Source organism: Balaenoptera borealis (assembly GCF_965194805.1).
Source record: "Balaenoptera borealis genome assembly, chromosome: 3".
Classification (NCBI taxonomy): Eukaryota; Metazoa; Chordata; class Mammalia; order Artiodactyla; family Balaenopteridae; genus Balaenoptera; species Balaenoptera borealis.
The window spans coordinates 111,851,890-111,879,793 of NC_138866.1; the positions used below are offsets into that span (position 1 = coordinate 111,851,890).

A 27,904-nucleotide genomic window follows, 5' to 3' on the forward strand; every position below is an offset into this window, starting at 1 on the left:
GGAGGTTTTGAGGAGAGAAGTGACATGATCTGTTATAAAACTGTCACAGGGCTAGGAGACTAGATAATGAGACTGATCAACTTGGAAAAATAAATGGACAGAGAGGAATCTCAGTAGACGGCAAGACTGGGAACGTGAACTGGGAGCACAGAGATGATAACGGGAATGAAGAATAAATGGAGGAAGAACAAACAAAAACATACAATGAAACTTGCTTGAAGACACTGTTCAACTTTCCTCAGAGGAGGAATCTTTCATGCTTAGAAGTTTCTTTTAAACAACAGCTTCATGTTTATTTAGCACTCTATACTTCTCAAAAATATTTTCACATCCAGTTTCTCAATTCATAAGAGAAGAATTTCAGAGCTAAAAATGAATCTTATCAAGTCACTCAGTCCAAAAAACCCAGAGTTTCCGTTTGAGCTATCATGTGACATGACCAAGGTCTCAAAGCTATCCATCAGTAGGATCAGGTTCAGAAGCCAAGTCTAACACATTACCACCTACACAACAGGTACTACTATCCTCATATCATACAATGGGACACTAAGGCCCAGAGAGGTCAAGTAGCACATACAGATTCACATATAAGGCAGAGGATCAGCCAAAATGAAAATCCAGCTATCAACTCTAAGTCCAAAGCTATTCAAATAGAAGCTATCTATTAGACAGTTTTCATTCTGTAATTTATTTTACCCGTCACACTATAGCACGTATTACTTTCTACTTCTTATATAAATCAGCATCTCACTTCTTTGATTTTTACCTTAAATGCCTGCAGTTCAGGTCCTGAGGCTTTTTTGATAGGGAACTGAGAGCTACTGAAAGATTTTAAGTAGAGGAGATATAAACAGATTTGTATTTCAGGTATATTATTCTAGTGAAATGTTGAAGATGGGCATAAGACAAGAGATGGGGCAACCAGTTTGGAGGTTTTTGTACCAGGCCAGGCAAAAGAGAAGGAAAGTTTGAGACAGAGCAGTGGCAAGAGGGATGGAAAGGACATAGTACAAAGATATTAAGAGTAAAATTTTCAAGGTTTGACTAATTGGACTGTGGGGAGTGAGGAGGTTGCAGGGACCAGGAATTAAGAAAAAGTAGAGTCAAGGATGAACCCAGGTTTCCAGCCTGGATAGTTAATAGTAACACTTACTAAGATAGGGAATGTGAGAGAAGAGGTTTAGGAGAAAAATGAGTTTATTTTTGGATAGGTTAAGATTGTGGTCACCTGAGATGTTCAGGTAGAACGTCCATCAAGGAGTCAAATACGTGAATTTGGAGTTTAGGAACAAGTCAGAGCTAAAGAGAGATATCTGAGTCACTAACATATAGATGATAAATACCTATGCAATATAGTTATCTCATTTCTCTTAAAAGTTCTTTTAAAAGAGTTTTTGTATGTCTAAAACAAACGTATATTACTTACTCTAACCGAAGTCTTACATAGCTATACAAAATTCCTTCTTTACTAAATCTAGGTATACCTACCAGTGCGTAACCCTCTTCATCTGATTCAGGCTGAGACAAATCAGATTCACTCCTCGATTTGATCAGTCTATAATTTGGACTTGCGTGGATTAGCCGGCTCTCTGCAGTAAGACTTTCACTCCTGTCTCACATGCACAAAGAAAAGTTTTTCGATTTGGGACTGTTAGTGAACATAAAACTGAATGGAACTAGCAGCATAGAGATAAAACACACACACAGTGAGGAGTAATTATGTCTGTCAATGGAAAACCCTGGCTCTCAGTCAGGTCTAAGCACAAAGTCCTTCTCAATTACATCAGAATAACTTCCATGCCACTAAATTACAGAATTATGCCAATCAACTACTGTTGTTTATATGTGTGAAAAATTGTGCCTCCTCATTTAATCAGAAATTTATACTCCAGGCTGAATTAGTATCACTCTTTACATTAAATTCATCCTTGTCAATTTGTATTTCCTCCTCCATGTCTGTGTTAATTTCAGAATACAATAAGTGAGAATAAACCATTTCAATGCATAAAGAAACAAAGAGAGGAGAGAAATGTTTTAAGTTTCTAGTCAGTCCCACCTGGTCATAAGTCCACCCACTTCAGAGGCACTTGTGGAAGGCTGCTGCAACTGTCCTTCTTCCCTTCGCTTCTGAAGCTCATCAATCACAGGACTTACTCCTAATATTAACAGGGCACATCGATGGATCACGGAGTTGCAGGCAGCAGTGTACACATCCTGACCCTCAGGAAGGTCTGTGCTGACCCTTCGCTCTTGCTGAGACTGAGGAGGTGGATCATCAGCTCGAGCCCCAGACCCTGCCCCACTGTTCATTCTATCTCGATCTCGGCTACGAGCTACTTCACGGGCTGAGAGGAAACACTGAAAGATTTCTGGAACATGTAACACAAAAACAAGGTCTTAACACATGGGGAGAGAAGAGCAAAGAAAATAACAATAAAAACAGTCAAAAAGTTTGGACCAAAAACTTATTGAAAGAGGGAAAATCATTTTTTAGACATTAAATACTAAGTAACTAAGTTAAATTTTATCAAAAATACATGTATAATATTAAACTTTTTATAAAAATTACAATAGGAAATACTTATGCCTTTACAGAATTTAGATTTGGTTGATTCTATTTCTACTCTTATGAGTTTGATCAGTGGTTTGCAAAGTGTGGTTCCAGAAGAGCAGCATCAACATCATCTGGCACTCGTTAGAAATGAAAAATACTGGGCCCATCCCAGACTTTCTAATCAGAAGCTCTAGGCATGGAGCCAGCAATGTAGTTTTAACAAGCCCTCAAGCTGATTTTGAAGGCCATTAAAGTTTGAGAATCACTGGGTTAGATAAAAATAACTGCCTATTTCTGAAATGCTCACAACCTTGGTTTGAAATTGCCAGGTTACAAAAGAAACAGACAAAAGTTAAGTTGCATTAGTTATAATGAAGAGCCCCCTTTCCCCTTCCAAAGTCCATATAATTCCTAATACCTACACTTTGTTGTATTTTAAACATATTAAATAAGCACAACCATTAAAGGTCTTCGCTGAAATAGAATCTGGTTATAATAATATGGCCAAGACTGCCTCCAGAGTCAAATAGTATCACCAGGAATGTCCATCTATGCCAGCTCTTCCCAATTCACAAGTGTAAAAAGTGGGTTTAACAAGGTTCTGATGCAGTGGTAGGTATTTCACAATAGGAAAAGAAAATTTTACTCAAATTTGAGTGAAGATGGTATTTTTAATGGGGAACCCAGGCAAAAAAGTTAGTAAAATATTATATTTGTCTGTTAATATTGAAGTACAAACTTTAAAAATGCATTTGTATATTTCAAAGTATTATTATGACAATATATTCATTATGTTGTTGAAAGTCCCTTATTTCTAAGAAAATCAAAGCAACAAACTAACAGTCTAGAGCCGGAAATCAGTTAAAGTAATTAAGAGAATGGTTACTGGAATTTGGGGCAGACCTGGTCCTAATTCCAGCTGCTACGAACAGTGGCCCTAGGCACATAATTTTGCCTCCTTAAACCTCAGTTTGTCCATCTTTAGAACAGGGTAATATTAGAAAGCATCTAAGACGGAGAGGATTATGAGTTAATCTATGTGAAGCATTTGACCCAGTGCCCAGCATATAACTGATGCTCAAAAATGGCAGCTAGTTTAAAAATTATTACTCCCTGGGTAACTATTATGCTTTCTTTTAATATAATTGAGGGTTATCTTTTGTTACTGTGTTTTCCCCTTTGGTCTTTGCTTTTAGGAATTTCTAAACTAAGTCTTAAGTTCATCTGTAAATGTTCCCTCAGCCTAAGTTTTAAAATATAATTATTCTCTGGGAATTCCCTGGCGGTCCCATGGTTAGGACTCAGCCCTCTCACTGCCAGGGCCCAGCTTCAATCCCTGGTTGGGGAGCTAAGATCCTGCAAGCCACGCAGCACACACACACACACACACACACACACAAAATATATATACACACACACACACACACACACACACACACACACACACACATTACATATATATATATATATATATATATATTTATATATATTTTTTAATATATATATAAAATTATTCTCCACCTCCTCATCTCCAATCCCCTCTTCTCCATTTGGACCTTATATTTCTCCTCTTGTTTTAAGGGGTTTTGGCCTTGTTTTGAGTCACCTCAAAATCATTTTTAGAAGTATGCACAACACAGATAAATTGAGAATAAAGTAGTGTCAAATTGATTGAAATATATATACAATCTCAATACCAAATGCATAGATGGCCAAAATGTTTTAGGCTACTAAAGTAAATATACACTTTAACTTGAAACAGCCAAATCACTCAAAAGATAACAAATGTTTCAAAGCTTCGATATTTCTCTTTAAACATCTAAATGATTACATTTTAAAACTATCTGTAGCCTTGTAATAAAAAAGTATGAAAAATGTCATTCACCAGCCAATAATATTCTCATGTATATTCTTACTCTCTACTGAAAACTGCAGTGCAGTCAGCGGGTGAAGTTTATAATTTAAAAAGTTCTACATATGGAAAATAATTGGGCTCTCCTAATAGGCTTAGAAAGGGGCTCTCTTCCTCACCACCCAGAGGCCAGCCAGGCGAATGGACAACTTGGTACCCTCCAGAGAACATGCTTTGAATGTCCCTAGCCAATGACTCATGGGCATCACTTCATGAATGAGACTCAGTGGAACAGGTACTGTTTCCAAAAGCCTGCTTCCAGAGCTTTTCAGTCCAAAACATGCAATGCAACAGCTTCAGAACAGAACTAGCAGTTGTAAGAACTGAAATGTAGCTAATCAGATCATCAGGAGAATATCACATCTCTTTAGAAGAGCAGTAAGGAAATGTTTTTGCCTCTCTCTTCTACAGTCAGTTTCCCTACCAAAAAGAATGCCACAGTGTGTATCTGTAAAGCAAGACGGATATACTCACTGCCAGCTGTCATCACTTCGTGTTCCCGTTCTTCCTCCTCATCCTCCGGCTCTGGATGCCCCTCTTCCCTATCTCGCTCAGCCTGTTCTTCCATTTCAGCTTCTTCATCAATGGTCCGGGTGAATGAATGCTCCTGAGGATCAACATCTGCAGAGTCTTGGTTTTCTGAGATCTTAAAGAAATGATCAGAGCTACACTGAATATATATTTTTTTAATTTTGAAAAATATCATTAAAACCTTGACTTTTTTATCACGGGAAATAATGCTAATAGCAGTAATAACACATGAATTTTACCACAAAAACAAAAGATATACTGGATAAATCTGAAAAGATTAGAAAAAAATGTATGTATACAAAATATACAGAAACATCTAACTATGCTCTCTTCCTCAATATTTTGATAAAAATTTAATGCTGTAAATTGACTCATATATATTGCTGTTCTGCTGTAAACTGCTAACTTAAAATGAGTCAAGTATGACACCAAGCATAAAAGGTAAAGAACATGAAATGTGATTCCATTCAGTCTCCCTCAAGCTGTGTATGTTATTGTTACTCTGTATAAATGTTTAATAATGCTAATTTAAAACAAAACAGTATTTTTTAACCTTTTTTTGGTGAAAAACTTTAAGTTCTATTCTCTTAGCAAATTTCAATTATACAAACAGTATTGTTTTTAATTATTTTCTTTACTTTGTTTGTCCCTGAGGAAACCGAAAATTAGAAATCTGGTAAGGACAATGTTAATTTTATTTCCCATGGTGGTTATGCTCCCTAGCAGTCATCTGAAGAAAAGAGTCCTTACAACAGGGGTGAAGAGAGTCACAAAAACCCCATATATTTCAGTATAAAGCACAAGTGAAAATTTTTAATGATATCCTCAGATGTACAATAAAAGTTATTTTGTGATTCATGATTGGATGGGGATACTGAGCAGTCAGTCAGACTCACAAAATACATAAGTCATGTATCTCCACAATATGTAAGTTTCAAATTTGAGACTCAACAAAATGGCTAATTAGTACATTTCATGGGCTTTCAAGGTCACTAACAAATAGTCGGATCCACAAATATTAAATCAGTGTATGCCAAAAGAATACTATAATACAAATGTAGAGATAAAGTTTGGTTTTTAAAATCTAAGATCTAAATAATGGAGTGCAAAGCATCTAACATATGACGTTTCAAAGTAAGCACTTTTGAAGGTGAGGTATCAGGCTATACTCCTAATTATAGGATTGTGCTATCAGGATTACCAAGCACTTTAGAAATCATCTCATTTTTGTTGCAAGAATTACTTCTGGAACATCCTTAATAAAAGTTTTCAATCTTTACCTCCAGCAGTGGGCAACTCTAATAATTAGAAGGCTTTTTTCCTTACATTCAGCTAACAATGATTCTCCATTCAGTTGTTACCCTTTGGTCCTACCTGTGCCCTCTGGAACAACAGGGAACACATTTACTTCCTCTCCTACATGGAAGCCCTTTAAATATCTTTACGGCACCTATCATGCGACTCCCCTTTGCTTTCATTCTCTAAGCTAAACATGTTTGACACTTTCCAGTTCTTGTATAAGATGATTTTCAGACCTTTAACCAATCTAAGTTTGCTAATATCCCTCACAAGTTATGGCACCCCAAATCAAATAGGATAATTCAAACATGGTCTGATGAGCGTAAAACAAAGGAATAATATTTCATGTGATTTGGACAATTCAATTTGTTGTTATTACCTATATGGCCTAAGAATATATAAACTTCCTTAGCAGCCATATCACACTTGATAAATGGGTGGTTAAATAAACCCCCAATCTTCTACTCATCCAATTTTTTTCACTAGAAAAAGAACTACTCAATATTTATTGAACATCTGCAATAATTAAGCCACATTTTTTCCCCTCACATACACCAATATGGAGCTATCTCTCATAGCTTGCAGAAAAACACAGAGTAACTGATTTCCAACTTTACCCATCTGTCTCTTGATGATGACCTGGTCTGAATAAGTTCAAGGTTCTTGCAAGCAAGTAAACGACTTCGAACTTTGTACACACAACGGTACACTTCTGATAAGCTTTTACCAGGTTGATATCTAAATAAAGAACCAAAATAGAAAAGTTACCTAATTTCAAACATCATGAGAGCAAATATTTGTCTGAGGATAGTTTTAAGTTACTTGCCGGCTTTCTCCACATGCTTGACTGAGTAAATTTGTGTGTTTCAGAAGAGCTGCAAGAACAAATCTAGACACAGTGTCCAAGAGTGACTCATTACTTAAAGTTGCGCTGTCCCAATCTGAAAATAAAAATGATACACTGACATTTCACAGAAAACAGTTCAGAGGTAATTTTAATGGGTTTAGTAATCTAACACCTGAATTTTATCGCCTTCCTAAGCAGTTATTTAACAAATGCACCTACTAGATCCCACATACTAGGAATACAGCAGTGAACAAAACTAAGTCCCAGATCTCACAGAGCTTATATTCTAGTTGTGGTGGGGGAGGGGTATGAGGAGACAATAAATAAAAACATTAATATGACAGATAAGTGCTATGGAGAAAAATAAAGCAGGGTGAGGAGACCAGGGAATACCGAACTGTGTGGGTTTACTACTTTTTACAGCCTGGTTTGGGAAGGTCACTGATAAGGCTACAATCGAGCAGAGAGATCTAGATGACGTAGGGGAAGAAGCCACACAAACAGTGTCCTTTCAAAAAAAACTATGTAGAGGCCCTGCCTGAGTGCAAGGAGGCCAGTGCAGCTAGAGCAAAATGTGCACGCACGAGAGTGGTAGGAGACATCAGAAAGCTGTCTGGGGTCCAGATCACATAGGGCCTTGCAGGCCATTGCAAGTCCTCTAGGTTTTACACTGAGGGAAATGAGAAGGACCATTAGAAACTGTGAACAGAGATATGGGATGATGTGATCTGTGTTTTAAAAGGCTCACTCTAACTGCTGAGTGCAGAATTTACTATAGGAACAGCAACAGCAGAAGTAATTATTACAGTAATTCAGGTAAGAAATGATGGTGGCTCAGACCAAAGTAGTAGCAGTGGGGTTAGTAAGAAGTGGTCAGACTCCAGATGTATTCTGAAGGTAAAGTTGAAGAAATTTGTTGATGGATCAGATGTGAACATGAGAGCAGACAAGGATGACTATAATGTATTTAGAATGTAGTTGGCTTTTACTGAGAGAAGATCACAAGGACAGCCCTTTGGGAGGATAGGTATCTGTTATCAGGAGTCTGGTTCTGAATACTATGTATTAGACATCCTAGTAGAGATACTGAGTAAACTAGTCAAGTATGTATATATGTGGTATTTGAAGCCATTAGATACTGTGAATACATGTACATTTAGGTGGGTAAGAAATGAAACAACATTTGGACAGAGATGAGTATGTGCAATTGAAAACCCAAATCACAGCATTAGATGATGAACACTAGTCAGCTGCTTTCTTTAATTCCATGTTAGCACACCAGTTCTATACTTTAAAAATGAAATATTCAGTAGATTCCAAATGGGGATGGGAGATTTACTGTCTACTCCCAGAATGTCTGCTAGACTCCGTTAATTTGACAGATTTACCATGCTACTTAAAAACAAAACCAAACAAACAAAAAGCACCCTTGGAAAATATTAAGCCCCAAGTTAACTTTATTTGTTCTTAATTCCTTTTTAAAACTCCTATCTTAAGACAAAAATTTTACAGCTTGGTTTTCATCATTTCTGGATGCTTAGGTAAAAAATTAAGTTCAGACTTACCTATTTTACAGGTGAAAAAGTGAATATAAGCATGTAAGATTTTAAGAAAATCTTACAGCCAATAGAGAATCTTAAAATGATAGTCTGTATTACACACAGAATTTTCCACACTAGGTTCTTGAGAGATCATCTGTTCCAAGGGATCGCTTGCTATTCTGAAAACTGCTATGACTTAAAATAAAACGACCCCATTTCAAGAAGGCTAATATTCAATTTAAAAGCAAACTGAAGTAACATCCTTTGCAGTATGTCAAATTTATCAGGGATTATCCTCCTGTGCAATGTTTATAGTAATAGGTTCTTTTAAAACACCTTCGCTAAAGTTATAGTCATTTCATACCAAGCACTACAAAATGTTTCCACTACTCAGGTATAAAGTCTAGGCTATAGTGTACAAGCAATTGAACAAATGGAGCCATACGAGTTTTTATTCACTTTATGTTTATATCCAGTTTTTTAAAGTGCTCACTGAAAAGTAACAAGTGATAATGTGTTATAAAAGAAAACCTGGGCTTCCCTGGTGCCACAGTGGTTAAGAATCCACCTGCCAATGCAGGGGACACAGGTTCGTGCCCTGGTCCAGGAAGATCCTACATGCCGCGGAGCAACTAAGCCTGTGTGCCACAACTACTGAGCCTGCACTCTAGAGCCCATGAGCCACAACTACTGAGCCCACGTGCCACAACTACTGAAGCCCGCGTGCCTAGAGCCCGTGCTCTGCAACAAGAGAAGCCACCGCAATGAGAAGCCCGCGCAATGAAGAGTAGCCCCCGCTCGCCGCAACTAGAGAAAGCCCACGTGCAGCAACAAAGACCCAACGCAGCCAAAAATAAATAAAAATAAAAATAAATTTATTAAAAAAAAAACCTAACCGCACATTCCAAGAAAATTATGCAAATAAGAGGATATCAGAAAATACAACTTAGAAAGTAAGCTTTTTTTCTCCTCCACTATCATACTTTTCTACCACTGGTGAAAAGTCAACACAATAGAATGAATAAATGAATGACAAACTGGATGAGATTAAACTTTCAAAGGTATCATCTCACTGGTGTTTTAAAGATCTGAATGATATGTATCTCATTTTTATTATACGAATTAAAGGTGAAAATGTATTTACTTTTACCATTTTTATCACAGAAGGAAGAAAATCCAAAGACACAGGGGAGCAGGGACTAAAGAAAGAGCAACGTGGAGAAAGACAACTAGGAGTATATGATTCTGAACAATCCAAGTCATTGTTAAAAGGGGATGGGAGCTAAAAAGAAATCAGGTATAACCTTTGAAAACTTGTACATAAAATTAATTTTATTAATCAAGTAATATTAGAAACTGAAATACCACTACACACTTGCATAGTACTTTACTGCTGTACTTAATAATATACCTCATTTCAAACTGGTATCTTCACTAGCACTCTAAAATGGGCAAGTGTTTTACACAGGAGGAAAATGACCAAGGCCCAGAGCTCAGACTTCTACATACACATCATTTCAGTTCTTCACCAGGGCTCACAAAGGGAAGAGATTCATTAAACAACTCTTATACTAGATCCATTTACGCTGCATGGAATCCTTCAGTAAAATGCTGCCTCTGGATTTATTTTTCACACAAATCTCAATTTTCCCACAGTGGATTTTCTTCAAGTGGGATATATGTATATAAAAGAATACACGGGGTTTACCAAGCACTTCAAAATGTTCCACAAACAGGAATAAGAAACTGTTTTTAAAATGTTAATTGTAGGGACTTCCCTGGTGGTGCAGTGGTTGAGAATCCACCTGACAATGAAGGCAACATGGGTTCGAACCCTGGTCCGGGAAGATCCCACATGCCGTGGAACAACTGGGCCCGTGTGACACCACTGCTGAGCCTGTGCTCTGGAGCCCGCGAGCCACAGCTACTGAGCCGGCATGCCACAACTGCTGAAGCCCACGCTCTATGACAAGAGAAGCCACCGTGGTGAGAGGCCCGCACACCACAACGAGGAGTGGCCCCCACTTGCCGCAACTAGAGAAAGCCCGTGCGCAGCAACAAAGACCCAACACAGCCAAAAGTAAAAATAAATAAAACAAATTTATTTTAAAAAAATGTTAATTGTAAAATCCTTTTTTCTATAAAAAATAGGGTAATCCCTGTGATTTTCTATTTACATATATTATACTATACTTATATTAGTTGGTATTATGAGCTATCTACATATTTACCCCCTTTAGCCTCTTCATCTTACCTTTACTAATAGCATAATCCTGCATGCTGATCCAAAGGCTTCGAGCAGGCTCTTTTGAACAACCCAATGCCAAGTCTACGTAGACAGCAATTTCAGGCCGCAATTTGTAATCAAAAGGCTTCTGTTCTTCATTTCCCGAAAGAGCTACTTCTAATAGGCAACTCATACATTTATCTAAAAAAAAAATTACACAAGTTATCGACTTCAAGCTTTGTAAATTTTGGTGCTACAAATAAAATCTTACCATATTTACTTAATGCATATGAAATGATACATTTCAAACCATTTTAAGTAGATGCTACAAAGGTAAAGTCCTTTAATGCTTCTCAATTGGGCATAGTATCACCCCTTTCTTTATGTGACTAAATTTAACATTCCAGGGAGGAGTGCTGGCATTTTGGTAGGCAGGGCCCTACATGTGCAGCACAGTCTTGTGTAACAAAGAACTTTCTTGCTCAAAACGGATTGATATCCTTGTTGAGAAACATGGGACCACTGGGAAAGAGACTAGCCAAGATTTTTCTTTTCTTTTTGTAGACTTAAGGGAAAATAATCACTTCAGTATGATTTAAGGAAGATCAAAGATATTGATACTTGAACAATTTCTCAACTGATATTTACATTTGTTCAGGTGGTTCCTAACTTTCCAATGGGACATTTGGCATTAAGAATTCATTTTCCATTTAAAAAACAAAACACTTCTCTAAATGACAGGTTCCTGGGCTAATACCCAAAGTCAATTTAACCCACAATATAACTAAATTATCATTTATTTACAATTTTACAGACAAGAGCCTCTTCCTAATATACGCAAGTATTTTTTTTAGAAGCTACTGCTTATCTTTGTTTTTTATTATTATTATTTATTTTTAGCTGTGTTGGGTCTTCGATGCTGCGCACAGGCTTTCTCTAGTTGCAGTGAGCGGGGGCTACTCTTCGTTGCGGTGCACGGGCTTCTCATTGTGGTGGCTTGTTGCAGAGCATGGGCTCTAGATGCGTGGGCTTCAGTAGTTGTGGCATGCAGGCCCAGTAGTTGTGGCTCACGGGCTCTAGAGCGCAGGCTCAGTAGTTGTGGCACACGGGCTTAGTTGCTCCGTGGCATGTGGGATCTTCCTGGACCAGGGCTCAAACCCGTGTCCCCTGCATTGGCAGGCAGATTCTTAACCACTGTGGGAAGTCCAATATATGCAAGTATTTAAACATAAAACGTAACATTTTAATAGTTTCATAATTTTATAATTTAAAACGTGAAAAATAACATTAAAATTGAAATTGATTATATTCATACCAAAGGCCAGTTGAGTAAAGTACACATAACAGAAATATGAGGAAGGTAGAGATAAAGATACTTTTGTCCTCAGGAGGACATTTGGGACTATCACAGAGTTAAACACTGATAGCACTGGAACAATCTTTATGATGTTAAATACCCCTTGAAAAAAAACATGATTTTACTTTTTTTGATACAAACGTTCCTAAGTACCAGTCTAGCATTCATCAGCCATGGCTGGAATCACTTTCTGGTTCATAAATGAAACAATGAATATACACTCCTATTTGGAAAAGGAAGAAAATCTTCAACATCTCTCACTCCCACCCTCCAACCCTCCAACCCCAAAGCAGAAATCTCCATGATTTTTGTCATGGTTTCTACTTTTTGTTTCTCCTCTTGAGATTCTCTTAGATTGAGATTTTTCTTAGATTTTGCTTCTTGGACACTCTCTGAGTCTCTTTCTCTTATCAGAGAAATAATAAATTTAAAATCTAGGGACTTCCCTGGTGGTCCAGTGGGTAAGACTCTGTGCTCCCAATGCAGGGGGCCCGGGTTCGATCCCTGGTCAGGGAACTAGATCCCACGTGCCGCAACTAAGAAGTCCACATGCCACAACGAAGATCCCACGTGCTGCAACTAAAACCTGGCACAGCCAAAATAAATAAACATTTCTTAAAAATAAATAAATAAAATAAAAACTAATAAGACCATATGGGCTATCTAATCTAACTCATTATTTTAAGGATTGAAATTAGAGGTTCAGAGAGATTAAAGGACCAATCCTAGACAAAACAACTACATCATCTTTCAGGAACTGGAGAAATCCTCATGTTCAGACAGTCTGAGAGCTAGCCTACCATCAAAGTAGACAAATGGAAGATGAGGCAGGAAAGGAAACACCAAAGGTACCATAAATGGGGAGGAAAAAAATAAGGAATCACACAAGGTAACATCAGCTTGAAAGTAGGACAGGCTGGGAGGAGAAGGGACTGGCCCTCACAACTGAGAGGTGTTTATGACCTGAGCCCTGGTAAGTCATGGTCAGTAACCTTCTATGAAGCAGTTTCATAACCTCCAAGCCCCAGAACACAAGTAATTAAGCATTTTCCCATTTTTATGAGTTACATGACTTGCTCAAAATGAGTGATAAATAAAAACAGAGCAGAACCAGACCTACATTTCCCTAGTTCAGGGGCTCTTTTCACTATACGATGCTGCAGGACTTAACTGTTTTTCTGAGGGCTCCAAGTTACAGTCTTGGATCCCCTATCCTGCAAATGTTGCATTTGTTTTCTATCAGTTCTCTATTCAGCAAACCCAGAATAAGAGAAGTCTCCAAAGGAGGTACAAACAGAAGCATGTATTCTAAATGCTGCAGAGAAACACATTACCTAACTGAGGGGTATCCATTTCTACACCATCACTAAAAAGTGGTGTTTTCATCCAATATGCAGTGTCCTGTTCCTCTGGAGACACAGGCGAACCCTGAAGCATGCCACCAAGACATCGTCCAATAAGAAGAGCAATTGTTCTTTCCAGATCAACAAGCCACACCCAGGACTGGGCTGGCTGAGGTAATGGCACACCAGCAGGATCAATCAGTTCTGGCCCTCCTGAAAACAAAATCATTAGTAATTTATCTGGTGTTGAAGATTCTCAAGCTTTTTCATTTATATTGCACTGCAACAAGACACTGAAGCAAAATAATTTTATAATGAAAACACAGATTACAACACTTTCTGTATATACTCTCTTTAGCAGGCTAATTTAAAATATATTCAGATAAGTTTGCCATCAAATAAAAATCTGCTCTGTAAAGTTACTGATTTTGAGATAAACATTGAAACAGTACATGGCAGAATTACCCCCCATTGACTCTATTCCTACTTTTCACTGTCCAGATCAAATTTCAACCTTAAGAGTAAGTAACTGAGGTAGCTCATCCCTCCAAAATAAAACAAGAGCTGATCTAGTAAAATGACACTTAGTATTGTTCAATGCTTTTAAGGCCTGAATTCAGATCTGTCCTATACTAAGATCAAGACCCATGCTTTCTTATTGTACATTTGTTTTTAAAAGTTCTTCACTTAAAAAAAAAAAAATACTACAGTTAGCCATAAAGATAAGAAGAGACATCAATGAAATCATAAAAGAAAAACACAAGAAATCAACAAATTCAAAAACTGGGCATTTGAAAACACTAATAAAATGGACAAACCTCTAATAAAATTAATCCAGAAAAAAAAGATGGCATAAATTTTAAAATTAAAAATACAAAAAGAGGATATAACCACAGATACACTAGAGATTTTTAAAAACTATGTGTGAATATTATGAACAACTCTGTGTCAATAAATTTGAAAACCAACAAAATGACGTTTTCTGAAAAAATATCAATTTCTGAAATGGATTTGAGAAGCAACAAAAAGCTGTAAGAGAACAATAACCACTAAAAAAGGAAAATTAATAGCCAAAAACCTACCTATAAAAAAACACTAGGGCCAGATAGTTTTTATAAACTCTTTTAAACCTTCAAGAAGAGAGAACTCCTAAATTACACAAATTATTTTAGAGAAAAGGGAAAAAAAGGAAGATTCCAAACTGATGTTATGAGGTTAGTATAATTGTGGTCGTAAAAATGACACAAGGATAGCATGAAAAAGGAAGATCATGGGAAGAAATCAGTTATGAACACAGATGCAAAAATCCAAAATAAAATGACACCTTCCTCGCCTAATACAAATAGAGTAAGTCTTAGCAAATTCTGAGATGCTTTAGAAAAACAAGAGTAAACCTGGAATGGCTCCAAATAAAGCCTAATCAATATCCTGATACAGCTGTAACCTTAACACTTGACTTCATCTAAACCCAGTTGTCACAGAACAATGGGATACAAGACGGGCCCTCAAACTATTCTGTCCAATCCCAATCTCTCCAGGAGAAGAAACCAAGGCTTCAAGAAGTTATACGTGACTTGCCCAAGATCATACAGCCAAGTTCAAACAGAGCCAATACTAAAATCTAAATCTTTTCATGCCTTAGACCAGGATTCTTTCCATAAAACATGTGACCTCATTTAAACTTGAAAGGTTTTTAAGGTTTCAGTAATGAAACTCCTTTGATAGCCTTAGGATAGACAGACTTCAATGGAAAAATACATTGATGTTTTCTAGACATGATATTTTAAGCTATATTCAATGGAATAAAATCATCAACATTTTATAAATTAAGAGTGAATTCACATATTACGTCTAAAATCAAAATGCTATTTCCTATAAAGTACCTAAAAAGAAAAACACAGAAAGATAGGTTTCCAATTTCCACCTTTTACATTCAATCAGTTATCTACATATCCAACCAAAATACAAAATATTTTACTGTCGAATAGAGATTTAAAACTAAAAACGTTTGCATTTAAGAAATAAAACAAATCAATTCATTGATTGTAAAATGTGTCATTATGCTGTTGACTGATTTATGCAACAATGCCTCCTATCATCCACTGTAAGATGTATCCAAATTAAGCCATGTCAAAATTTGAAGAGAAGCATGTCTTGGAATCAATGAAATATACTATTCAAGCCTGATGATCAGATAAAGACTTTATTTGTGACACTTATATATAAGCAACTTTCTTAAATTTTCCCATCTCAGCTGCCCACTTCACACTATAAGCTTTTAGACAGTAACAACTTTATCTTTTGATTACATTAAATAACCAAGTGTCAGATATGATTTACCTGATGCATGCAAGAGAAACAACTTTTCTCAACAGCATTATTTGCTCCTTTATTATCTTTACTTACCATGAAGAGGCCACTGTAACTCCTGGTCTTCTAAAAGAGTGGCCGCTGGCAGGAGTCTATTAAGGCAGTCAAGAGGTGGCAACAAGTCGAGGAGGTAACTCAATAAAGGCCGAGCCACCGACACCGGGAGTAACAGTAGGGAGTTAACAATCTGGCAGAGCATACTGCCTGCAGCTGAGACGTATATCACATCTATGAAGGGTAAGAAATTTAACAGGCATCAATTGTTTCAAACAAACTTAAAACAAAAAAACTAATAAATACTATTTCTGCCTAGAACTCTTTGTTGAATTATTATATAACTCTCTGGTAGCTAGGGTTGGGTTAGTATTTACTCACTTTCAGAAAGTGTCACCAACAGACACTTTATGGGAAAGCACAAATATCCTTGTGCCAACAAATTCAAAGGATTATAGCTGCTTCCCTTAAAATGCATTATGAATTTCTCATTCACAAATTTATTCTCATTTTCAGATTTACTCAAGAAATATTTACTGAACACATACAACATATCAGGCACTATTATAGGTGAAAGGTGTACAGCTGTGAACAAAGAACTAAAAATTCCTGCCCTCATGGTACTTACATTCTACTGTAGGAAGTCTTTTATGTTTTTTAAACCAAATTCACTTTTTTTAAAATTAAAATCACCTCAAAACATCTGTTTTTTTAAATTATCTGTATTGGTTTTTAATCAATTCTGTGTCAATATTTTATTGTATTTGGGGGCAAGAAGACCGTTCAGAGATGAACTCAATTTGAACAAATTAAATTTTAGATGCCTGTGGAACAACAAAATGCAAGTGTCTAGGAAGCAATGGTTTTAGTTTCTCAGTTTATTTCTTTGTTCAGCGAGGAAACTTCAGAAATAAGTTGCTTTTGGACAGACTTACCAAATTTTACCTATCTTTGGGATAATCAAGAAAAGGCAGCTAGTAGGTAACTAGAGAAAGGCTCTTGTGTAAAAAAGGAGTTCTCAGCTAGATGCATATATGGGAGTCAACATACACATGGCGGTTAAAGACAACAGGACCAGATAAGATCATTCTCAGAGAAAAGAGGGTTGAGGGCAAAATTCAGAAGATCCTAAACATTAAAGGGCATGCCCAAAAAAGAGGAGCTTACAGGAACAGACTGAAAAAGAGTGGTCAAAGAGATATGTGTAAATACAGGATTGTGACTACACAGAAGACCAGAGAAAAGAAAGCATTTCAAGACAGAAAGAGATGGTAAATGCTAAAGAAAGGTAAAGAAAGAAATGAAAATCTCACTTCATGCCATTTAATATTAATCTTTTTGAGTATATATCATCTAATTCCTTTAAATTAGATCTCTGTCACACCAATTAGCATCTTTTAAGATTAATCAGATCAATCACTGTTGCCGTCACCCCAAAACCAAGATCAAAGGGATCTTCGATAACAAAGGAGATTCAACGTCATTCCTATTCCACTCAGAGGTTTCCGGCCCTCTTAAAGCTTTGGAAAGGCCAGAACTCTTGCTTTACAACCACTGATTAAATATGAAACCCAGTACCAAACACACCTCTTAATTTTTCTCCAACGCTGCCATTCCAAGGACTTTCTTTGAGCAAATTTGCAGAACGTGAATAAATATCTGTGGCATGAGGCAACAAGAGCTGAAGATGTTTATGAAGCAATGCCACACTGCTTGAGTTCTGAGGAAAAAAGTTCCTAAATTACTACTTTGGAAGATTCAAGGTAGAAAAATATCGTGGCTTACCCAAATATCTGAGTTTCAAGGTCCCTGAGAAAAGACCATAAAAGGCAAAGAATCACATACCTCACTAATGTTATTGATATGGCAAAATGCCAGCAGCTGTTTCTGCAGTGAACACAGCAGTTCATGAAGATGAGCAGGCTGACTGTTCTCTGAAGACGATGTTCCAAGTAGAAATTTATCACTATTCTTTTCTAGCTCCCCAAATGCTTGATCCTAAAATGATACATAAATTAAGATTATATTTGAAGTGTTTGAAAGTGAAATTAATGTCCTACCATAAATGATTCTGATTTAAGAAGCCATTGTCTCCTTTCTCCCATTATTAATCTTTAAATCTTTGCTATGTTGTCATTAGCTATAAGGTGGTAAGATTTATCAAGCCATTTCCATTTGTTTTTCCATTAAAAAAAGTTTCACCACAAAACCTTTTGTGGTTTCACCACAAAAACTTTGAAAATGCAGAAAACAAGAAAAAGGAAAACAATACCCAAAGACAACACATTTCAACATTTTAATGCTACTGCTTTCCTGACCTCCTATGTAAAGGTTTTGTTTTCACATATTTGAATTTCTAAGAACACAATTCTTAGAAATTAAATTTATTTCTGATTATAAAAGAAGTAAGTGGCCTAAAGAAACATGACAACTAAATACAATGTATGATCCTGGATTTGGGGGGCAGAGGGAGGGTGCCATAAAGGACATTACTGGGATAACTGTAGAAATTTGAGTATGGACTATGTATTATACAATAGTTCTGTGCCAATGTTAAATTTCCTGAATTCAATAATTGTTCTGTTGTTATGTAAGAGAATGTCCTTATTCTTAAAAAATATAAGTGCTTAGGAATAGCCAGCATGACATCTGCAGTTTACTCTCAAATGATGGATGGAAGAAAGGAAACAAGGAAAGGCAAATTTGGCTGAAGCGTACAGGAGAGTTCTTTGAAAGTTTCTTGTAATTCTTGTGGGAGTTTTAAGTTATTTCAAGTTAAAAATATTTTTTTTTAACAGAAATAGTGTAACAAATTTAGAAAATACCAAAACTGTATTTTAAAAAACTTTAAATCACCATTTAGTCAACCACCATATCTAATATTTTGTGTGTATTTCTTTCCTGATTTTTTTGTGACTTTTCATTTTTTTCATAATACTGCATATTCTATTTTTAGTCTTCTCTTTTCTAACAGATCCACAAATATTTTACATGTTTTCATAAGCCATATGTACATAAAATTTGAGACATAATATTCCACTGAGTATATACATCATAATGTACTTAAACCATTCCCCAACTTTTAGATATTTCAGTTGTTTCCAACTTTTCTTTCTTATAATAATGATGTGATGAACATCTTTATGCATAAAGTATGGTCTTAGTTTATAAATATGCAAGAGAGAGTCACAGAACATTTTAAGGCCCTTCCTATATAAGCACCTAATTATAAGCAGCCAAATTAGCACTGCTAGAGACTGAATGAATGTTTATGTCCCTTCAAAATTCTTATGTTGAACCTAATCCCCAATGTGGTGGTATCTGGAGGTGGGGCCTCTGGGAGGTGATTAAGTCATGAGGGCAGAACCCTCGTGAATGGGATTAGTGACCTTACAAAAGAGACCCCTTGTGTGAAGACACAGCAAGAAGACGGCTGTCTATGAATCAAGAAGCAGGCACCACCAAATATGCTGTCTCCTTGATCTTGGACTTTCCGTCTCCATAACTGTGAGAAATAAATTTGTGTTGTAGATAAGCCGGCCCACTCTGTGGTATTCTATTACAGCAGCCCAAACAGACTAAGACCAGCACCATTATTTTAAAATCTTAGAACATGACAAATTTGGTTAAATTACATCAGAAAGAAACAAAAATTTATGATTTTCAGCCTAAAAGCAGTTAGTATTTTATTTCCATTTCCATATAATATACACATCTACCTCAGCGTTATTGGCATAAAAAAGGCACTACTTTAATACAACTTTGGGGAAAAGTTTCAGTTAATACCAAATGGATACACTGTAACATTGTTCCCATTCCATTTGCGGCCAAACATCAGCTCAAATTTACATCCTTAAATCTGAAAGAAAATAATTCTACAGGAACAACTGTCACTCTGACTTAGTCAACAACCTTTTAAGTTGGGCAGAACAGAACACTAAGACTTGTACAGAAGAAAAAGAATATACAGACCTGACCCTGAATAGGAGTAGGAGACAATATGAAATGATACACAAACTATTCAAAGTTAAGTCACATAGTACACTTTGACTCTAAAAACTGATGAGAGGTATGCAGTTATAATTACATGGTTAGAAAAGGTTATTTGAGCAAGGCTTCCAAGAACAGTCAAGTGTTAAAGAAGTCATAGATTGGTAGATAAGAAGAGAAAAGAGGAAATAGGTGTGTCACGCATGAGTTCAGATGAGTGTGGTGTGTAAGCCAAATGATGAAGGGTCTGAAAAAGTTCTGATTTAATAAAATGAGGTTATTGAATACAACAAGGTTATTCTAGCAGTAGGATGCTGAGAGGAGACCACCAACAGTGACAACAGCTGTAACATTGCTATTACCATTAGGTCGTGATGGCATGGATTAGAACCCACAGAAATGGAAAGAAAAAAAGTGACGGATCTAAGAAACACCAGGGAGTAAGAACTAAGGGCATCCTAATACAGAGAAAGCTATACTGTCCATTGTCTTCTCTCCTATTGACCAGCCTATTTTTAATAATTTAATAAAATAATAATTTTAATTAATTGACAAGCCTATTTTTAAACAATTTAAACCACACTGTTTAATTATAAGATTATATCTGGTAAGGTTAATCCTTTCCTCATTCTTCTCTTGCAAAATGTTGTTGAATATTTTTATCTGTTTATTCTTGTACATTAATATCAGAAAAAAATTGGTAAAATTCCAAAACAAATCTCTTTGGAACTCTCAACTACAAGTCATTTGGCACCCACAATATTTCAGAAGATCTGACATATTTCCCCCCTTTCGGGGAGTGGAGTTTAGTTTTACTTATTTCATAAGCGTTTAAATGTCAAAATACCTTGACCTGAAGTGATCCCTACCCCCTCCAAAAAAAAAAAAAAAAAAACCAACCCAAGTTTTATTCTTTTTTTTTTTTCTTTAACTACAAAATAAGAGCAACTTACTGTATAAAATCCTAAATTTCTTAAGAGAGTCTTCATCAAAATTTCAGCCAGATGGGTGTCTGGATGGCAGCTCTGCGTGCCATAAGGTTGATCCGACAGGTTTCCATAGCCAGTACATACAGAAGAGAGGTCAGCAGCATCGGAGGGTGAGCTATACCCAAGTAAGGAGGCTACATGGGTATGATCTTGCAAACTTGTTAGAATAATATCCAGTTGCATTCTCTAAAGAAAAATATTTCCATCAATGAAATAGGAACAAATAATAATTAGCTTAAAACGCACTAGAAAAGTAAAAAAAGGATCCCGGGGAGGGGGCGGAAATATGTACTAATGATGCTAACTAATCCACTTAATATCCTAATGAACAATAATCTTTTAGGAAGTCTGTAATTTTTTAAAAAGCTATCCCACTAATACCTTTTGAGAAATTGCAACTTATAGTGTTTTATTACATCCTTTACTACCTGAAACTCTTAAGCTAAAATGGCACACCCTACATAATGATTTTAGCACTATAAGTAAGAAGAGTAGGCAGTGTCAACAGATAAATTACACTATACATTCTTCTACAGAATTACCAATGAAACTATTTATTCTAATGTTTAAAATAAATCATTTGAAATCTAAACTAATACAAAATACTCATTGGAAAGCATCTGTGGCTATTATACTGCCAGTATACCACTTTCTCCCTCAACTCTATAACTCGACAATTGATTGTTCTACTTGGTGGAGCAAAATGTACTTAGTTTAACGTACATAAGATAATAAAAATGGAAAGAAGAAGCATACTCATATCATCAAGTACTTTTTCACAACAGTCATCTTCTTTTACTTTTTATGTAAGCTATTTCAAAGTTCTGGGCATGGAACCAACAGTAGCACATGCCCTTGATTTCAACTCAGAATACTACAAATAAACTAAAAGATCTCTGGTTTGACAGTGTGAGCAACATTGGAAAAATTAGACATAATTTTAATAATTAGCCCCAAATCATTTAATAAGTTATCACTTGCTTCACTTTCATTAGAAATCTGGGAACTCTTCCAGCAGAAAACATTAAATACTAGGATTTACCAGACTCATCAAGTTAAGTATTATTCCCTGAACACATGGCAATCGATTAGCTTTATTTCCCTCTCAGTCTATTTTTTTTTTTTTTTTTTTGTAATATAGTACTGGTTTACTTAGATACCATTCAAAGGCTCACCTGTCCTTTAGATAAGCTTTCCCATCTATCAGGTCCTTGGGGTAAAAGAGAATGAAGTAATTCCATACGTTCTCGTAATGGAGGTAACAGCATGGTTGCTCCCACTGACAGAGTTTCAATTACCACCTAATATAAAAAAGAAAAGCAGATTTATTTGGCCTGGTTCTTATCTTTTTAACAGAAAAACATAAAAAATAAATCCACTGACTATTAAGAGCAAAGAAGTCTAAAGAAGGTGGATCATGGAAGTCTAAAGAAGGAGGCATGTGAATAAAAGAAAGCATGCCAAGTCCTTCTTTAGATGTCTTTAAGAAGACTTAGAAGGACTTCCCTTCTAAGTTGTAAAGAATCTGCCTTACAATGCAGGGGACGTGGTTTGATCCCTGGTCGGGGAACTAAGATCCCACATGCTGCAGGGCAACTAAGCCCACGTGCCACAACTACTGAGCTCACGTGCCTCAACTAGAGAGCCTGTGTGCTGCAAACTACAGAGCCTACACGCTCTGGAACCCGCACGCCACAACTACAGAGCCCATGTGCCCTGAAGCCTGCACACCACAACTAGGGAGAAGCCTGTGTGCTGCAACGAGGAGCCCATGCGCCACAGTGAAAGATCCCGCATACCTCAACAAAGATTCTGCGTGCCGCAACTAAGACCCGACACAGACAAAAATAAATAAAATAAATAAATAAATAAATAATAAATGTTTAAAAAAAAAAGAATTTATGCATAAAAAAAATTTTTAAAAAAGAAGACTTAGAATATATATCTTGGGGATTTCCCTGGCGGTCCAGTGGTTAAGACTTTGCCTTCCAATGCAGGGGGTGCGGGTTTGATCCCTGGTCGGGGAGCTAAGATCCCAATGTCTCGAAGCCAAAAAACCAAAACATAAAACAGAAGCAGTACTGCAACAAATTCAATAAAGACTTAAAAAAATAAAAAAGAATATATATTTTGGATTTCCCACTAAGTAACTAGTCATTATGCAATAAATATTTACTGTTGAGTCTATAGTGCTGAGCCTGGTAAAGCTCTTTACAAAGTGCTGGGGATGTAGAAATGAACAAGACAGATAAAAGCCCTGCTTTCATAAGCATACAGTCTAGTAGGAAAAAGAGATTCTGAGTAAGTAATTTTAAGTGTGAAAGGAGTCACATGGACAAAGTAAAAAGAAATGCAAACCTGAGTGAGCACCCATACATAAAGGCAATTAACATGGTCTATGGGTTCATCATGGAGGGTCTCCCTGAGGATTGGGCATTTAGGTTAAAAATTGAAAAATGAGCACGCCTTGGCCAAACAAAGGTCCAGGTATCAGGAACAGCATAAAAAATAGCTGTATTATCTTAGGCCCTAAAACTTCTCTGGATCATAGCTTCTTTACCACTAAAATAAGGATGCTGAATTAGAAAAAAAGAAACACTCAATGATTAAGAAAAGAGCTCTTATAAATTAAAAATATGACATAAAAAATAAAAACCTCAATAGGAGCGTTAGAATATAAAAATTGAATTTCTCATTAAGTAGAGGGGAGAAAAGATGGAAAACAGGAAAGAAAACATAAGAAAAGTAAGAGGACTGGGGCCTTTCTGATGGCGCAGTGCTTAAGAATCCGCCTGTCAATGCAGGGGACATGGGTTCAAGCCCTGGTCCAGGAAGATCCCACATGCCGCGGAGCAACGAAGCCCATGAGCAACAACTACTGAAGCCCGCACTCTAGAGACTGCGAGCCACAGCTACTGAAGCCCGCGTGCCTACAGCCCAGTGCTTCGCAACAAGAGAACCCACTGCGATGAGAAGCCTGCGCACCGCAACGAAGAGTAGCCCCCACTCGCCGCAACTAGAGAAAGCCCACACGCAGCAACGAAGACCCAACGCAGCCAAAAATAAATTAATTAATTTAAAAAAAATTAGACATTAAAAAAAATCGGACACAGAGGACTGGTCCAGGTCCATTATCCCAATAATGAGTTCCAGAGACAGAGAGAAAACACAGAAGACAATAAAGAGAAAATCAACAATACACTTCAAGCTAATTTCTTAACACTGAAGGCTCTGAGTTTCCAAATTAAGAGTCTATCCAAATATAAGCAAAAATGGATAAAATCAGACCCACATCAGTTCATATCATTTTAAAATATGAAAACAGAGAGGACAAGTAGAACTTGCTACAGAATCCAGAGAGAAAAAGATTTCCATAAAAGGATCAAAAATTTGAATAGTGTTGATTTTCTGGGTAACAACCTGAAAGCTAGAAGATGACTTCACAATTCTCATGAGAAAATGATTTACAATTTAGAATACTATGCCTCAACTATTCATGAAGATATTCAATTCGCAAACTATTTAAGTGTGAGTATATTCTCAAAGAATATATTTTCTACCTGCCCTCTCTCAGAAGTTACTGATGTATGTAGAAATCCAGCAGACACCACCTTAACCAAGTGATCAAGGACAAAATCTCCAGTAATAAGACACATCAATATCATGAACCACATGATATGATGTACTGAGGGCACATCATTTCTGTGGTATTCTTGCCAAAAGCACATAACCTCAGTCCAATCATGAAAAATAACAGAGAGATATTCAATAAAATAACTGACCAGTATTCATAAAGTGTCCAATTAAACGTAATATGGGATCCTGAATAGGATCTTGCAAAAGAACAAGGACATTAGCAAAAAACTGATAAAATTTCTAATAAGGTGTTTAGTTTAATTGATAGTATTAAACCAACGTTGATTTCTTGGTTTTGATAATTGTACTGTAGTTATACAAGACATTAGCATTAGGGGAAGCTGGTTGAGACATACGTGAAAACTCTATTACTTATGCAACTTTTCCTTAAGTCTACAACTGCTCCAAAATAAAGTGTCAAAAGAGGAAGAAACACAAAAAAACAGCAGCAGCACTGATTGCTGCAAACAGATAAATTACCGGAAGTTTCAGGGATAAAGAAAGAGGAACAGAAACAGCCCTGTACACATCCTGAGAGAATCCACCTCCAAAGGATTCTCCTAAGGAGTAGCTACAAAGAAGACTCAAGAAATGAATAAACAATTATAAAAATAGATTTTTTTAAGTTTATTTTCGTGATTTTATTCCAATACTTTTCAACCTTTTAAAAATATTGTACTACCTCGTTCCTGGTAAAATTTAATCCTCAAAGTTCCCATTCACCACCAGGTTAATATTCCTTCTACCTACATCCCAGGGATATGTCCCTCTAGTTGGAAAATCACTGTATCTTTTTTGCTTTTTTTTTTAATTGACATATAATTCACATCATAAAATTTACCTTTTGAAAGTATAAAATTCAGTGGGTTTTAGTATATTCACAGAGTTGTGCAACCATCACCACTATCTAATTTTAGGACATTTTCATCACCCCAAAAAGAAACCTGTGCCCATTAGCAGTCATTTCCCATCTCTCCCTCCCCCAAAACCCCTGACAGCCAATTAATCTACTTTGTGTCTCTATGGATTTACCTACTCTGCACATTTCATATATATGGAATCATACAGTATGTGACCTTTTGTGCCTGGCTTCTTTCACTTAGCATAATGTTTACAAGGTTCACTCATGTTGTAGCTTGTACAACAGTACTTCATTCCCTCTTAGGGCTGAATAATATTAGATTGTATGGACATACCACATTTTGTTCATCCCTTCACCAGTTGACAGACATTTGTTTGTTTCCACTTTTTGGCTACAATGAATAATACTGTTATGAACATTCATGTATAAGTTTTTGTGTGGACATGTTTTATATTCTCTTGGATATAGACCTAGGTGTGGAATTGCTGCAGTATGTGGTAACTCTATGTTTAACTATTTACAGAACTACCTGTTTTCCAAAGTGGCTGTACAATTTTACATTCCCATTAGCAATGTATGAGGGTTCCAATTTCTCTACATCTTCACCAATGCTTGCTATTACCAGTCTTTTTGATTATAGCCATTTAGTGGGCGTGAAGCAGTATCTCACTGTGATTTTAATTTGCATTTCCTTTATGCCCAACGATGAACATTTTTTCATGTGCTTAGTGGCCTATGTCTATCTTCTTTGGAGACGTGTCTACTCAGATTCTTGACTCATTTTCTGATTATTTGTCTTTTTTATTGTTGAGTTGTAAGGATCCTTTATATATTCTGTAAACTAGAATCTTATGACGTATATGATTTATAAACATTTCTCCCATTCTGTGAGCTGTATTTTCATTTTCTTGATAATGTCCTTTGAAGCAAAAATGTTTTTAATTTTTTTTTTTTAAACAAAGACTACTAGCAGCATTGGGAAGTGCTCTTTCAAAGCTGCTAAGTAGGCACAAACTTCTTGTTTCAGATCAAGTGTCGTGTCTTCAACTTAAGTGTACTCTTCTTTGGTCTTGTTGGTTGTTTCAAGGTTTGTTCCTTGCCTGATCTGAACTTGAGAAGCAGTTTCAAGTGCAAATACAGTCTGTTCTGTTACTCTTCATACCCAACAGCTCAGCACCCCCTCTCCAGCACCACCATAAAAATGTTTTTAATTTTGATGAAGTCTAATTTATCTCTTTTTTCTTTGGTTGCTTGTGCTTTGGGTACCATATCTAAGAAATCATTGCTTAATCCAAGGTCATAAAAATGACAGATGAGCAAAAATTTAATATATACAATATCAAAAGATTATTCAGCCTTAAAAAGGAAGGAAATTCTGACATATGCTACTTCACATGGATAAACGTTGACAACATTATGCTAAGTGAAATAAGCCAGTGACAAAAAGACAGTGTATGATTCCACTTTTACGACATACTTAGAGTATCAAAATCATAGAGAAAGAAAGAATGGTTGTTGCTAGGGGCTGAAGGGAGGGGAGAATAGGGAGTTATTATTTAATGGGTACAGAATTTCAATTTTGTATGATGAAAAGAGTTATGGAGATAAATGGTGGTAATGGTTGTACAACAGTATAAATGTATTTAATACCACTGAACTACACACTTAAAAATGGGTAAGATGGCAAATCTTATGTTATGCAAATTTTACCACAATAAAAATAAAATTAAAAATAAAATTGGGTCTTTGTGCTCAGAAATTCATCTTCTGGTAGAAAAGACAGGCATTGTTGTAAGTTGTAAGTAGACAATTACAAAACCATGTGATGTGATGGGAACATACATGAGAGAAACCAAACCTGGCAGGACAGCAGGAAATGAAAGGTTTCTCAGAGGCAACGTCTGACCTTTGTCTTAAAGGACAAGTTCACCAAAAAATTTACTCCCACCAAGAAAACAGGAGTAACGGAAAGAACATCCAATTGAAGTTTTCCAATACATAGCTGAATTTGTGAGCTACAACCTCAGGGAGAGATGTGGCTGAGCTACAGATTTACAAGTCCTATACTCTTACCTCTTGGATTTCATCCGGGACAGTTGAGTCCATCAGTCTGAAGAGTAAATTTCGAAGCGGACCTGCCTGTCTCCCAAGAATGCTGGTAGCTACCCCTCCCGCAAGCGCAAGAGCAAGGTGATTTGAAAGCAGCTTCAGGCACAGCTTGAGGAAATTGTGGTGTTCCCTGAAACCAAATAAACTGCTATGAACTTCTGGAATATAAAAGAGCACATGCTATCCAATTTGGATAACATTTTTTTTCTCTTTAAAATTTTTCTCAAATTATGACTAACAGTAATTTTAAAAACATGATTCATGACATTATGGATACATTTTTCTAAAGGTTATTATCAGTAAGTACCTAAGTTTAGCTCATTTTTTAGATTATAAAGAAGTT

At 36.3% G+C, this 27,904-nt stretch overlaps 1 protein-coding gene across 1 annotated transcript in view; it reads right to left on the reverse strand.

Annotated features, from left to right (window-relative positions):
• Positions 1 to 27,904, reverse strand: part of HERC1 (HECT and RLD domain containing E3 ubiquitin protein ligase family member 1) — a 227,558-nt gene that overhangs the window by 119,041 nt on the left and 80,613 nt on the right. The window contains exons 12-24 of the mRNA XM_082383545.1: positions 27,526 to 27,691; positions 22,130 to 22,255; positions 20,919 to 21,140; positions 17,821 to 17,973; positions 17,563 to 17,695; positions 16,018 to 16,209; positions 13,603 to 13,824; positions 10,939 to 11,112; positions 7,123 to 7,237; positions 6,914 to 7,034; positions 4,941 to 5,112; positions 2,057 to 2,369; positions 1,489 to 1,609 (exon numbers count right to left, since the gene is read on the reverse strand). Coding sequence (XP_082239671.1) covers positions 1,489 to 1,609; positions 2,057 to 2,369; positions 4,941 to 5,112; positions 6,914 to 7,034; positions 7,123 to 7,237; positions 10,939 to 11,112; positions 13,603 to 13,824; positions 16,018 to 16,209; positions 17,563 to 17,695; positions 17,821 to 17,973; positions 20,919 to 21,140; positions 22,130 to 22,255; positions 27,526 to 27,691 — 2,230 coding nt within the window. The remainder of the gene's footprint in view (positions 1 to 1,488; positions 1,610 to 2,056; positions 2,370 to 4,940; positions 5,113 to 6,913; positions 7,035 to 7,122; positions 7,238 to 10,938; positions 11,113 to 13,602; positions 13,825 to 16,017; positions 16,210 to 17,562; positions 17,696 to 17,820; positions 17,974 to 20,918; positions 21,141 to 22,129; positions 22,256 to 27,525; positions 27,692 to 27,904) is intronic.